Here is a 15,566-nt window from a genome sequence, read left to right as displayed (position 1 = left end):
GGAGCAACACCTCATATACCGTCTTGGTAGCCTCCAGTCCCTTGGTATGAACATAGAATTCTCCCGGTAATTCCCTCCCCCTCCCTTCCCCTATCCCTATTTCACTCTGCCCCCTCCCCCAGCTGCCTATCACCTCCCTCATGGTTCCACCACCTTCTACTACCCATTGTGTTTTCCCCTATTCCTTCTTCACCTTTCCTGCCTATCACCTCCCTGCTTCCCCTCCCCTACCCCTTGATCTTTCCCCTTACTGGTTTTTCACCTGGAACCTACCAGCCTTCTCCTTCCCACCCTCCCCCCACCTTCTTTATAGGGCCTCTGCCCCTTCCCTCTTCAGTCCTAACGAAGGGTTCCGGCCCGAAACGTTGACTGATCTTTTCCACGGATGCTGCCCGACCTGCTGAGTACCTCCAGCGTGTTGTGAGTGTTGCTTTGACCCCAGCATCTGCAGAGTATTTTATGTGAACAAAATAAATTCCTAGTGCAGAAGACAATAACCTGCAAATGCAAATATAAATAATGAGAACACTGATGTTGTGACTTTTAGGGACATATGGGCTTGCTCCCAAAGAGCATTCCAATTTTTGTGTTATTCATTTGCAAACTTATTAATCAGACCACCTGCATTTTTGTCATTGGGATTGTTACACGTGACAATAGTAGAACCAATTCCAATGTTGGCCAATACTTTCCCCCTCCACTGGAGCAGCTGGAGCTGTTTAGCACTTTCCACAACACTTCTGTTAGCACCTCTAACATTCCAATTACCCACCCAGCCAACAATTTAATCCCCACACTACCTTGAGCTCACCCCTCCCGAGCTGTCATCTTCATCCTGGCCGTAGTTCCCCTCGCAGATTCTATTCACCCGTTCAGCCGTAGGGTTAAAATGTTAGTTGTCTACCTCTCTCCCGGAAATATTTAATGGATCCTTTATTTCATGTTGCTAATATTTATTGATTATTTATTTATTCTCATGACGTTGGTGTTTTTCTTTTGATTTTGTATTTGCAGTTTGTCATTGGTTGTCCGTCTTGTGTGTGGATTTCATTGATGCTTCTTTGTATTTACTGTGAATGGCAAGCTCAGTGTTGTATATGGACTTTGATACATTTACTTTAAAGCCGAGTTTAAAAGTTTTGTTTTTCTCCCACAACAGCGCGTCTCACGTCATCGTCGCGGCACCGTGGTGATGTCATTTCCGTTGTCAGGGTGAAGGGTCGTGCAGGGTTTCCGTTCAGGGCTGTGTGGTGGACGACCGAGTGTTTTCGGTTGCGGTTGGCGATGTTGTGTGGGCGCTCCGTTCGGGCCTGGTCCGCCGTCCGGGCCGCCGGGTGTCGGCGGTTCGGTGTAGCTGTCGGCCGCAGGGCGGCTGCTGGACAAGGTGCGCTGCGGTGGGGAAAGGGAGAGGAAGGGATGAGGGAGGGCTGTGGTAGCGAGCAGTAGGGGTGAGGGTGGGGAGTGGATGGGAGCAGGTGGGGGGGAGAACCATTTTTAAATCGCATCCGTTGTGCGTGCGTTCGAAAACAGTTTTTTTGTCACTGATAGTTGGTGAGAAGTAAGTAGTAAGACAATTCTGAACTGCTTTGCTCACCGCGGTTTCAAGCTTTCAGGCTTGTAGATGCCAGAAATTGAAAATGAAACGATTTCACTTCAATAAGTTCGGAATTTGAAGATATTTGAAGATAATCATCTTGAATGTTACAATGAAAAAGAAGATTTGGAGGCAAATAATTGTATGAAGGCAGTCCATCATCTGTTCCTTTACAGTTGATCAAGAGGACACAGCAGCATATGTTGGATGAATTCTTCCACTGATAACTATTAGGAACTAATGAGGCATCTGTTGGTCTTGTGAGACCATGAATCTGCGCCTGGAAAGTCTTCACTCTCCAGGGCACGAGCCTTGGCAAGGTTGTATGAAAGACCAGCAGATGCCCATGCTGCAAGTCTCCCCTCTCCATGACACCGATGGGCAAGGGCCGATACAGCTTGGCACCGGTGTCATCGCAGAGCACTGTGTGGTTAAGTGCCTTGCTCAAGGACACAACACGCTGCCTCGGCTGGGGCTCGAACTCACGACCTTCAGGTTGCTAGTTGAATGCCTTAACCGCTTGGCCGCATGCCCACACTAGGAACTAATACAGTTTTATAGTACTGTTGTAGTACTGATAGTGTTATAATTTGTTCTGTATTTCACTTAGATGCATGATTTGTTACTCATTTAAACAGCGATTCGTTTTTTTTTTAATGCAGTTTTAATTATTTCATGAAACTTGGGCTAATAACATTTGCCAGGAATGTTTTCATTAATCAAAAACAAAAATTGGAAGTTTGAAGATCAGATACCATCATAGTTCAAAGTAAATTTTATTATCAGAGTGCATACATGTCACCACATACAACCCTGAGATTTCTTTTCTTTCTTAGCAAATCTATAGAACAGTAACTGTAAACAGGATCTATAAACTGTAAACATCAAACTGTAAACAAATTATGCAAATGCAGATAATAAATAGCAATATAATGAGCATGGAATACCTAGATGAGAATCCTTAAATGAGTGTAGTTCTGGAGCCTGATAGCTGAGGTGTAGTAACTGTTCTTGAACCTGGTGGTGCATGTCCTGAACAGAAAAGAGCATGGCTGAGGTGGTGAGGATCTTCGATGATGGATGTTGCTTTATTATGGTAACCATAAACGATGCTGACCAGCGATCTGGTAGTGTTATCCCCATGACCCGCCAGGGAGCTGGGCAGCCACTTAATTGGGTCAAATTGTACGGGTCCCAATGTGTCCTAATTAACCAGAATCCACTGCAATCCAATTTCTTTGCACTTAGCCCGTAAACTCTTGTCATCCATATACCTATCCATGTAGTACTTCAATGTAATAGCTATCTCTACCAGCTCATCAGGCAGATGGGTCCACATATCTACAACCCACTGTTTAAAAAAAAAAAGTTGCTCTCAGATTCATTTAAACCTTTCAGCTCTAACCTTAAAATGACATCCTTTAGTTTTCAATTCCCCAACCCTGGCAAAAAACCTTCATGATTTTGTATATCTCTAAGATCACACCTCAGTCTCCTGGGCGTAAAGGCACGTTGTGTTTAACTTCGCTTTACAACTCAGTCTCTGGTGACTCTGAATCAGAGTAACTGAAAAGTACAGATAAATACCTGATTTACTTTCCAAACCTTGAACAGTGGACAATAAACATGGTTCATGTGCAGGAGGGAGGTTTGGCTTGTTCTCTACATTTAATCGGTATATTGTTATTATTACTGGAATTGCATTTGAGGCAATGCTGAAAATGAAAATACAAGGTGTTTAAAGGATGTAAAGATAAAGATTAGCTTTATTTGCCATGTCTACTGTATATCAAAACATACAGTGAAATGCAACAACCAATGCATTACAACTATGTGCTGGGGGCAGCTCACAACTATCACCAGGCTTCTGGCAGCCACGCAGCATGCTCACAGCTTACTGGCATGTACTAACCTGTACACGTGTGGAGTGTGTATAGACAGCCCAAAGGACCCACAAGCTCATTAGCGGCTTACTGCCCGTTTAGTCACTGATGTTAGGGGGAGCAAGGAATGTCCTTCGTCTCCATCTGTATAGAAGAATTCATCAAAACAGTTTTTTTGACCACTCAAAGTTGTTGGTCCAGAGCTGAGCCTGAAGGACTGGTTGACCATTCTTAGTCTGACCTCTACCCTTTGACCTCTTTGGCTGACCCGACCAAGAGCCAAAGTACAAAGTCCTGACTCTAGCCAACATCGCTGTCTAGGTGATTGAAGCAAACAAACCTCCAAACATTCAAATCCTATGACAAGGTCATGGTCCTCTTGGAGGTTAGAGACAGCCGTGAGAATTGAACCCCAATGGCTGTCGCTGTAAACTGTTCAGCTAACTGCAATGCTTCTGTGCTCCTGTGCTTTGTTTTATGCTATTATGCTGCCCTTGTGTACAAAGATCTGTGCAAGCCCGAATAACCAGCTGTACTTCACTATTAACTCTGTATTCTGAACTCTGTAATTATCAAACTCTTATTGCTTTAACAGATGGCAAGGCTTCAAAAGTTCAAGAAAATGCACTCCGCCCTCTGTACTTGGATTTCCAGGCAACAACACCAATGGTACAGATTTTTTATTTGCTTTTTCATTTTTGAGATATGGGTGTCATTAACAATATTAATTGCCCATCCTTGATCCTATGAGAAGGTACCGTGAACTGCTACTTGGATCTGTTAAATTCCTTCTTATGAAGGCATTGCCAAAGTGCTGTTGGCAGGGTGCTCCAGGGAAGTGATATATTTTGAACTCAGGATAGTGTGAATGGAAGGAAGGAAGGCAGGCTCGTTTTGCTGTTGTTACTGTTCTGATGAACATTGTGGATACGCTGTGTTGGCATCAGAATGTGTGGCAACACTTGCGGACTGCCCCCAGCACATCCTTGGTTTTTCACACAGGCAATACATTTCACTGTACGTTTCAATAAAAGAAAAGGTATGTCGCATCCAGAGTTTCTCTGGTTAGCAGACGATTTCCCACTACGCCTCTCTGACGTAGTGGGGAACCGTGTATGAGGCAAGTTACAGCAGTGGTTTGCCATTGCCTTCTGCTGGGTGAGTTTCCAAAGAGAATTACCAGCTCATAACCCAGCACGGATGGAAAGCGTGCAGGGGAGCCGGCTGGATTCGAACTCGGGACCTTTTGTCCCGAAGTCCGACGCTGATGCCACTACGCCACCAGCTGGGTCTACGTTTCAATACCATGTGATAAATATATCTGAATCTGGGTGGTGTTCCATTATATTCCTAACTCGTTCCTTGTTTGTGGTGGAAAGTCTTTGTTGGTGTCAACAGGTGAGACACTCACTGCAGGATACCTTGCCTCTGACTTGCTCTTGTAGCTATAGCATTTGTGTTGTTCTGCACTGTGGTACCCTGAAAGTGTTGAAAGGAGACTCAGTGATGGGAGGGCAAATGAATGTCAAGCATTTCAGTTGGAATCCTGTTGGGAGCTGCTCGTTGTATCACATGTACATCCAAACATACGGTGAAATGTGTTGTTTACAACCAACATAACCTTAGTATGTGCTGGGGGCAGCCCGCAAGTGTCACCACACATTCCAGTGCCAACATAAGCCACAACAACAACAATAAAACAAAACACCAAAACAAGCTCCTTTCCCACCCACTCGCACACACAGTCAGACCACCGCCAGGACTCCAACCTCCAGTCCTTGGCTCTGGACTCCCAGACTTGCAGATATCAGTGTTCCAACCTCCACCACTTAGGTGTGGCCTGAAAGTTCCCTAGGTCTTGATCTTGTATATGGAAATGGGAGGGGGACTGACTGGTCAGAAAGCATAGATTTTGCTATCGTGAAAGGAAAGTCACAGGTGAGACAGTTGCAGCTGGTTGGACCTAGGATATTGCCCTGAACTCTTGCCCTATCCCAGGGCTGGGATATTTAACCTCCATAAAGCACAGCCACCTTCCTTCATGTGAGGTATAATTTTGCTTATTGGAATGTTTTTCCTTGTATCTTGACAGACTTGAGTTTTATTAGGGCTACTTGATCACTGGCTGATCTAGAGAGCAAAGTGGATGAGAGGTGACTTGATAGAGGTGTACAAGATGATACGAGACATAGATCGAATGGACAGCCAGAAACATTTTCCCAGAAGAAATGGCTAATACCAGGAGGCATAATTTGAAAATGACTGGAGGAAAGTGTTGGGCGGGCTGTCAGTGTTAATTTTTTAATATATAGTAAGTGATGGATGCACGGAACACTGTGCCAGGGGTGTTATTATAGAGGCAGATACATTAGGAATATTAAAGAAACTTTTGGATAGCCACATGGATGATAGAAAAATGGAGGGCTATGTAGGAGGGAAGGGTTTGATTGGTCTTAGAGTAGGTTAAAAGGTTGGCACAACATCGTGGGTCGGACTGTAACATTTTATATTCTAACTTAATTTGGGGGTGCCGCGTCCGACAGCCTAGTTGTTACAGTTGCCCTTAAACCCAAAATTCATTTTCCTCCTCATGAACTTTTCAGTCTGGATCCTAAAATCTTCCTGACCCTTTTGTCTAACATTTTTTAATTTAAGTTTATCATATACCTTTATTAGTCACAGATTTTGCCTCTTTCTGCTTGAATCCTTTTATTGTGATAACTCTTGTTGAGTATTATAGTCCAATTGTTTTAAAGTCTACCGCAGTTCCTCTCCTATCTCTTAGCTTGTTTCCCCTGCACATCTTGGAGAATTCCTTCCTCTCAGACGGTTGTAATTCTTATTTTTGACAGCCTTCTTTTTTATGAGTTCTTTTGAGGTTTCTTTGTTTTGTGGCTGCCTGTAAGGAGACAAATCTCAAATTTGTATAATATATACATAGTTGATAATGTACTTTGAACTTGGTACTATTTAAATTCATGCTGGTTTTGGACCTATGTTCTCATCCTGAAGTTATGAAAGTGCAAAGTATTATTTGTGTTATTACTTTTAATTAACCCTTAGGATCCAAGGGTGTTGGATGCAATGCTCCCTTATCAAGTCAACTACTACGGTAACCCTCATTCAAGAACACATGCATATGGCTGGGAGAGTGAAGCAGCTATGGAGAAAGCAAGAAAGGTAAGCTTTGGAGGTGGTCAATATGTAAATTTAGCATAGAAACAGAAAACCTATGGCACAATACAGGCCCTTCAGCCCATAATGCTATGCCGAACACGTACTTACTTTAGAAATTACCTAGGGTTACCCATAACCCTCTGTTTTTCTAAGCTCCATGTACCTATCCAGGAATCTCTTAAAAGACCCTATTGTATCCGCCTCCACCACCGTTGCTGACAGCCCATTCCACACACTTACCACTCTCTGCATAAAAAAAAACTTACCCTTGACATCCCCTCTGTACCTACTTCCAAGCACCTTAAGACTGTGCTTTAAGATGGAGTTTGATAGGCTCTTAATCAGTCAGGATGTCAAAGGTTCCGACGAGAAGGCAGGAGTATGGGGTTGAGAAGGATAATAAATCAGCCATGATGGAATGACAGAGCAGACTTGGTGGGCCAAATGGCTTAATTCTGCTCCTATGTCTTATGGTATTGTGTTCCTCTCAACTCTGCCATGTCCATTCACCTGACAGCTTCTAATTCCACCAATTCAGTTTGTAATTGGTGCTGCTTCATACACCCAAGCTGAGCACATCAATTTCATCAACTTTGCCTCCAGCTTCCAGCTCTTAAATTCACTTGGTCCATTTCTGGCACTTTTTTTCCCTTTTCTTGATTTCTGTCTCTACATAATGTATATGTATTTCTTACTGTAATTTATAGTTTATTATGTATTCCGTTGTAATATTGCCACAAACCACAAAACAAATTTCACAACATATGTTTGTGAAAATAAACCTGATTCTGAATGTTCATTTGACAAAAATATCTAGCCTGAAGGGGTATTGGCAGAGGACTTGTGGGCATGAGAAAGGACAAAGGGACAAGTGGATAGATCTGCTGGAATTCTTCACCAGGATAATTGGAAGCTCCATCATACCCTCACCTTCCCCTACACACCCTGACTGTTCCCTGTTTGCCATTCCAATTATGTTCACGTTTCACGGAAGACTGCCCAATGTTCTCCAGCACTGGGTCTCCTCTGTCTGTTCTGTCCTGTCCTTTGCCAACGCATCTCCTCTCCTATCAGATTCCTACTTCTCTAGCCCTTTACCAATCCCAGCCAGCTGGCTTCACCTATCACATTCTAGCAATCCTCCTTCTCCTCCCCCCACCTTTTTATTCTGGCATCTTCCTCCTTCCTTTGCAGTCCTGAAGAAGGGTCTCAACTAGAAATGTCAACTGCTTGTTTATTTCCATAGATGCTGCCTGACCTGCTGAGTTCCTCCCGCATGTTGTGTGTGTTGCTCTCTAACTGTGATCTTGTTAAATGTTTGGCTGAAAGTCAATTACATTTGGTACTTGGACTTTGATTTGACTCTGTGCATATTTTCTACTTCATTGGCCTGTAGAAGATTTTAAAAGGCAGATGCAATTTGAGAAAAATAACTAACTCCACCTAACAGTAGTTGCTTTGTGCTTTCCCCAAACCACTTATGATTTCCTGACTTCCTTTGACCTTTTATTGTATGTGTTGTTAAATCAATCATCAAACTCAGTTTCGTTGGCCTGCTGAACACCCGCTTTGCCTTTCTTCACACTGACCTACTTGAGCATCCATTTTCTATATTTCGGGAGGATTTGTTAGTGCATATCTTACACATGGGCCTTTTTTTTATATATTCATTTTCCTCCCCTAACACTATTTCCTGGTTTGCTGTGACTATAGCATGTTAAATTCTGTCACAGTTTCAAGTAAATTTCCTTTTCTAGCAACACAAGCAATGTGCTGGAAAAACTCGGGCAGCATCTACAGAGGGGAATAACCAGTCGATGTTTTGGACAGGGATCATAATAAAGGGTTTCGAATAGAAACGTCTAATGTTTATTCCCCTTCACTGACACTGCCATGCTTACTGAGTTCCTCCAGTTCTTTGTATTGCTCAAGATTTACAGCATCTGCAGAGCTTCTTGTGTTTATAACTTCCTTCTCTATATGTTAGCACTGTTTAACTTGAATCCCATGTCCTAATAACTGGAATGATTTTTTTTATTTGAGTTATCATCAGTTTTTTTTAAAGGCACAGACGTTAACATTGCTCTATTACTTTGTACTAATTTGCCTGCAAATGTTTGACCTTTTCATCACTTTGGTTTGAATCTCAGTACTCTGCCTGTATTCTCAAATTAAATCCAAGGCTATTTCAATAACTTCCAAAAGGAAATCATATACTAAGGGGAAATATTTGCAGGGTCCTGGAAAAAAGGGGAATGGAATGATTTGGCAGGCTGATCCAAGGATTACTTGGGATGGACTTTGGATGATCTCAAAGGGTCTTGTCTGTAAATAAATGCTGAAGGAACTCAGCAGGTCAGGCAGAATCTATGGAAATGAATAAATGGTTGATGTTTCTGGCCGAGACCCCTCTTTACGTGACTGTAAGCACCCTGAGCCCTCCTCCACAGCTCCTTTTGCCCATTATCCCCCCCCCCACCATCCCACAACCTTACCTATTTCCAATATCACTTACCAGCCCTTACCTCATTCCTCCCTTATCTATTTATACTGGTTATCTTCTATGGTGTTTTGTCTCGATACACCAATGACCAATCAGCATTTGGGTTTGATTAGTAAGAGCAAATTAAAGGAAGGCGGGGCAAACTCAGCAGCAATTGTCTGAGTGGGCAGAGTCAGTGTGGAGATCTTGAGGCTTCAGCTTTTGGATGCTTCATCAAAGAGGGGCTTCATTCAGAGAAAGAGAAAACCTGAAGTTTTTTTCCCCTTCACTTTATATCTGCTCAGCTAGGACAGTAGAGATGCTAGGCAGGATAGTGAAATCCTCCTCTTGCGGATTTGGGAAGACGGGGAGACCTCCTGTGTCCCAGATTGCTATAACTGCAAGAAGTGCATCCAGCTGTAGCTTCTAACAATCCGCTTTCAGGAGGACTGCTGAAGGGTCTCACGACTGTACTCCTTTTCATAGGTGCTACCTGGCCTGCTGAGTTCCTCCACCATTTTGTGTGTGTTGCTTGGATCTCCAGCATCCGCAGATTTTCTCTTGTTTGTGATTAGATTACAAACTGAGGCAATGTGTAGTGAGGAGAGGCTGTTGATAGGGCAAAATTGCAGTCTACAGGTTGAGTTGCAGCAAAAGAGGTGGACAGAATTGAAAAGGGTGAACACAGCATTGAAGGTGTTGGATCTGAATGCATGCAGTATATGGAATAAGGGAAATGAACTTGCAGCACAGTTGCAGATTAGCAAATATGCTTTTCTAGGCATCACTGAATCATGGCTGAAAGATTATAGCTTTCAATATTGTATTGAAAGGACAAGCAGGAGGCAGAGAGGGAGGTGTTGCTCTGTTGATAAAAGTGAAAAGTGGCCAGAGGACCTAGGGTAACAGAGGAACTGAAGGACATTCGCATCAGGCAGAAAATGGTGTTGGGTAAACTGATGGGACTGAAGGCTGATAAATCCCCAGGGCCTGATGGTCTGCATTCCAGGGTACTTAAGGAGGTGGCTCTAGAAATTGTGGACGCATTGGTAATCATTTTCCAATGTTCTATAGATTCAGGATCAGTTCCTGCAGATTGGAGGGTAGCTAATGTTCACAAGGTTAATTCCCGGGATGGCAGGACTGTCATATGTTGGAAGATTGGAGCGACTGGGCTTGTATACACTGGAATTTAGAAGGATGAGAGGGGATCTGATTGAAACATATAAGATTATTAAGGGACTGGACACGCTAGAGGCAGGAAACATGTTCCCGATGTTGCGCGAGTCCAGAACCATAGGCTACAGTTTAAGAATAAGGGGTAGACCATTTAGAACGGAGTTGAGGGAAAACTTTTTCACACAGAGGGTTATGGTTCTGTGGAATGCTCTGCCTCAGAAGGCAGTGGAGGCCAATTCTCTGGATTCTTTGAAGAAAGAGTTAGATAGAGCTCTTAAAGATAGCGGAGTGAAGGGATATGGGGAGACATCAGGAAAAGGGGACTGATTGTGGATGATCAGCCATGATCACAGTGAATGGTAGTGCTGGCTCGAAGGGCTGAATAGCCTACTCCTGCACCTATTGTCTATTTGAAAGAGGTGACATGGGGCCGGAAAGTGTCTAATTGTTGTGGATGGAGCTGAAGAACTGCAAGGGCAAAAAGATCCTGATGGGAGTTCTGTATGGACTCCCAAACAATACTAAGATTGTGGCCTATAAATTACAAGAGGAGATAGAAAATGCATGCCAAAAGGGCAATGTTTCAATCGTCATGGGGGACTTCAATATGCAGGTAGATTGGGAAAATCGGGTTGGTGCTGGATTACAGGAGATTCTAGAGCGCCTACGAGATGGCTTTTTAGAGCAGTTCGTGGTTGAGCCCACTAGATGATCAGCCATTCTAGATTGGTGCTGTGCAATGAACCAGAATTGAGTAGAGAGCTTAAGATCAATGAATCCTTAGAGGCAAGTGATCATAATATGATTGAATTCACCCTGAAATTTGAGAAGGAGAAGCTAAAGTCAGATGTAACAATATTACAATGGAGTAAAGGGAATTATAGAGGCAGGAGAGAGGAGTTGGCCAGAATTGATTGGAAAAGAACACTGGCAGGGATAGCGAAGGAGCAGCAATGACTGGAATTTCTGGAAGCATCTTGGAAAGCACAGGATATATACATCCCAAAGAGGAAGAAGTATCCTAAAGGAAAGATGACACAGCCAGGGCTAACAAGAGAAGCCAAAGCCAACATAAAAGCCAAAGAGAGTGCATATAATAGAGCAAAAAAATAATGGTAAGTTACAGGATTGGGAAGCTTTTAAAAACCAACAGAAGGTAACTAAAAAGCCATTAAGGTAAAGGTGGAATATGAAAGTAAGCTAGCCAATAATATTAAAGGCAATACCAAAAGTTTCTTCAGATACAAAGTGTAAAAGAGGTGAGAACAGATATTCGGCAGCTGGAAAACGATACCGGAGAGGTAGTAATGGGGATGAAAGTGTAAAAGAGAGGTGAGAATGGATATTGGGCTGCTGGAAAATGATACCAGAGAGGTATTAATGAGGATGAGCTGAAAATCCAAGTACACAATATCAACCGATTCTCCTTTGTCTATTCTGCTTGATATTTCTTCAAAGAATTCCAACAGATTTGTCAGGCAATATTTTCCCTTGAGGAAACCATGCTGACTACGGCTTATTGGTGGATGAACTGAATAAGTATTTGTATTTTGCATAAGCCTTTACTGTGGAAGACACAGCAGTATGGCTGAAGTTTCAGGTATCGGGGTTATGAAGTTACCATAACTATAGAGAAACTGAAAGGTCTGAAGGTAGATAAGTCACCTGGACCAGATGGTGTACACCCCAGAGTTCTGAAGGAGATAGCTGAAGAGATTGTGAAATACTAGTAATGATCTTCCAAGAATGACTAGATTCTGGAATGATTCCAGAAGACTGGAAAATTGCAAATGTCATTGCACTCTTCAAGAAGGGAATTAGTCAGACCTCAGACATTGGGAAGATGTTGGAGTCAATTATTAAGGATGAGGTGTCAGGGTACTTGGAGGCACACGATAAAATAAGCTGTAGTTAGTATGGTTGCCTCAAGGGAAAATCTTGGCTGACAAATCTGTTGGAATTCTTTGAAGAAATATCGAACAGAATAGGCAAAGGAGAATCTGTTGATATTGTGTACTTGGATTTTCAGAAGGCTTTTGACAAGGAGTCACACAAGGCTGCTTAACAGGCTATGAGCCCATGGAATTACAGAAAATATTCTAGCGTAGATAGAGCAATGGCTGATTGGTAGGAGGCCAAGAGTGGGAATAAATTGAGCCTTTCCTGGCTGGCTGCTGGTGACTAGCGGTGTTCCATAGGGATCTGTGTTGGGACTGATTCTTCTACATTATATGTAAGTGATTTGGATGATGCAATTGGTGGTTTTGTTGCAAAGTTTGCAGACAATATGACGATAAGTGGAGGCGCAGGTAGTTTTGAGGAAGTAGAGAGGCTACAGAAGGACTTTGTTTTGGAGAATGGGCAAAAAAATAGCAGATGGAATACTGTTTTGGAAGATGTATGGTCATGCACTTTGGTACGAGAAATGACAGGGTTGGCTATTTTCTAAATGGAGAGAAAATACAAAAAACTGAGGTGCAAAGGGACTTGGGAGTTCTTGTGCAGGATTGCCTAAAGGTTAATTAGCAGTTTGAGTCTGTGGTGAGGAAAGCAAATGAATGTTAGCGTTCATTTGAAGAGGACTAGAATATAAAAGCAGGGATGCAATGTTGAAACTCTGTAAAGCACTGGTGAGGGTGAGGCCTCACTTGGAGTATTGTGAGCAGGTTTGGGCGCTTATTGTAGAAAGGATGTGCTTAAACTGGAGAGGGTTCAAAGGAAATTTACGAAAATGATTCCAGGATTGATTGACTTGTCAGATGAAGAGCGTTTGATGGCTGTGGGCCTGTATTTAGTAGAATTCAGAAGAATGAGGGTGACCTCGTTAAAACTTATTGAATGGTGAAAGGCCTTGGTAGAGGTGATGTGGAGAAGATGTTTCCTTTGGTGAGAGAGACTAAGACCAGAGGACACAGCATCAGAATAGAGGAGCATCCTATTAAAATGAAGATGAGGAATTTCTTTCACCAGTGAGTGGTGAATCTGTGGAATTTGTTGCCACAGGCAGCTGTGGAGGCCAAGTCTTTATATTTCAGGCAGAGGTTGATAAATTCTTGATTAGTCAGGGCATGAAGGAAGAGAAGGCAGGAGATTGGAGCTGAGAGAAAAATTGGATCAGCCGTGATGGAATGGTGGAGCAAACTCAATGGACCAAATGGCCTAATTCTGCTCCTATATCTTATGATCTTATGGTGTTAATGCTCCCTTTGTCCCCACTGAGTTCATCCAGCTGTATTTTATTTTGCTTTTTTTGCTCTTATTGAATTTGCAGTTTAAAAGTCCTGACTAAGTTTCTTTTATTTAGTGTTGGTTAACTAACTTGAAACTCAGCTATGATTTACCAGTCAGTGTGATGCTGCCACATTGCTTATATACGGAGTAGGTCAGCTGGGGGGACTGTTGATATTAACCATTTAGTGATGTGTGTTGTCCTCTTTCCTATCCACCCACTACCACACATTTCAGTTACTGAGATACCTTCCAGGATACAAGGATACTCTCCACCTACAAATTGTTTGGAGAAAGTGGATGTAATTTTGGGCTGATTTTCCATTTCAAAAGCAGGGAGGTGCACAGGTTTTAACCTACATTAATCTTTTTGTAAATTAAATCAATTGTTACTCCAGCAAACAGCTGCTGTGATAGGAGCAGATGAACGAGAAATTATCTTCACCAGTGGTGCTACAGAGTCGAACAACATCGCCATCAAGGTAAGGTTTCATTGACTTGACATTGTGCATGTGCCAGTGTGTTGTTTGTTAATTGTTAATCATTAATCTGCCTCATTAGTGTTCATTGATTGTGGGAGTTAACCTGTGTCTTTGGGACAGATGAAAGTCCATTCCTCACAGCGGGATGGTAGTAAATTTGCTACCAAAGTGCATATATGTCACTATATGCTACCCCGTGCTTCATTTTCTTCCGGGCATTCACACTAGAGTCAAAGAAGCACAGTAGAATCAATTTTTTAAAAATGTACAAAGCCAGACAAACAACCAATGTGCAAAAGATGACATTGTACAAATACAAAAAGAAAAAAATAATTATAAAGAAGTGAATATAAATAATGCAGTCGGCCCTCCTTATCTGCAAGTTCCGCATGTGCGAATTCAACCAACCGCAAATTGAGAAAACCCAGAAATGCTCTTCTAGCACTTGTTGTTTGAACATGTACAGACTTTTTTTCTTGTCATTATTCCCTAAATAATGCAGTATAACAACTATTTTACATAGCATTTGTATTGTATTAAGTATTATAAGTAATCTAGAGATAATTTAAAGTGTACAGGAGGATGTGCGTAGGTTATCGTGGATCGGAATCGAAAAAAAACCGGAAGTGATCATACTAAGTAAGTCGGAACAGGTACATCCAGTATTATTTAGCGTCAGTTAGTCAAACATTTGTCTTAGTATATAGTATATATTTTACCTTTCTATGCATATAAAACATTAAAGAAATGTATGCTTCAGTGCCGGGCTGGGGAACAGAACTTCCTGAGTTCGATCCAGTGACAGACCGGTCCCAAGCGCTCTCTGTCCCAGCCGGTTGATGTGAAGGATCAAAAACCCTAAACCCCAAAACCCAATAATTAAACCACTACGTTGCTTAAAAAATAATTGTAGCTTTAATCGGGGCAGGGCTTTTCTCACTTTATCCTTTAAAATTGTTCTGATCGTTGACCGACTGTAGCCTAATGCTTTTCCAATGACCGATGGCGTTTCACCTCTTTCCGATCGCTTTATTATTTCCACTTTATTTTAAGTCGTGATCGTGTTTATTTTCGTGAACAGAAGAACTGCGGATTCAGAGCTCCACCACCGGGTCCTAATGTCCACCGCGCTGAGAGAAGTTAAATAAGGTTCGGGGTTCCGCTGGGTTCTAAGGTCCACCGCATTTATACAGATTGAATAAGGGACTTGAGCATCCGCGTTTTTTGGTATCTGCGAGGGGTCCCGGATCCAATCCCTCGTGGATAAGGAGGGTCGACTGTATTACAAAAATGAGTTGTAGAGTCCTTGAAAGTGAGTGCATAGGTTGTGGAATTAGTTCAGAGTTGAGGTAGGTGAAGTTATCCATATTGGTTCAAGAGCCTGATGGTTGAAGGGAAATAACTGTTCCTAAGCCTGATGGTGCGGGATCTAAGGTTCGTGTTGGAAACATTAGAGGCGTACCCAAGAAGAACTCAAAGGATATGTTGGAATTATTGTTCACACTCAATACCCATGGTGGTATCTGGAAACAATCTCAATT

The 15,566-nt window shown here is 42.5% G+C and overlaps 1 protein-coding gene across 1 annotated transcript in view; it reads left to right on the top strand.

The window, feature by feature from the left end:
• Positions 1-1,199: 1,199 nt before the first annotated feature.
• The window catches only part of nfs1 (NFS1 cysteine desulfurase), a 40,765-nt gene continuing 26,398 nt past the window's right edge, over positions 1,200-15,566 (top strand). The window contains exons 1-4 of the mRNA XM_063041057.1: positions 1,200-1,384; positions 4,073-4,146; positions 6,541-6,657; positions 13,942-14,025. Coding sequence (XP_062897127.1) covers positions 1,285-1,384; positions 4,073-4,146; positions 6,541-6,657; positions 13,942-14,025 — 375 coding nt within the window. The 5' untranslated portion in view covers positions 1,200-1,284. The remainder of the gene's footprint in view (positions 1,385-4,072; positions 4,147-6,540; positions 6,658-13,941; positions 14,026-15,566) is intronic.

Source organism: Mobula hypostoma, chromosome 2 (genome assembly GCF_963921235.1).
Source record: "Mobula hypostoma chromosome 2, sMobHyp1.1, whole genome shotgun sequence".
Taxonomy (NCBI): Eukaryota; Metazoa; Chordata; class Chondrichthyes; order Myliobatiformes; family Myliobatidae; genus Mobula; species Mobula hypostoma.
This window is presented reverse-complemented; position numbering and strand designations above follow the sequence as displayed.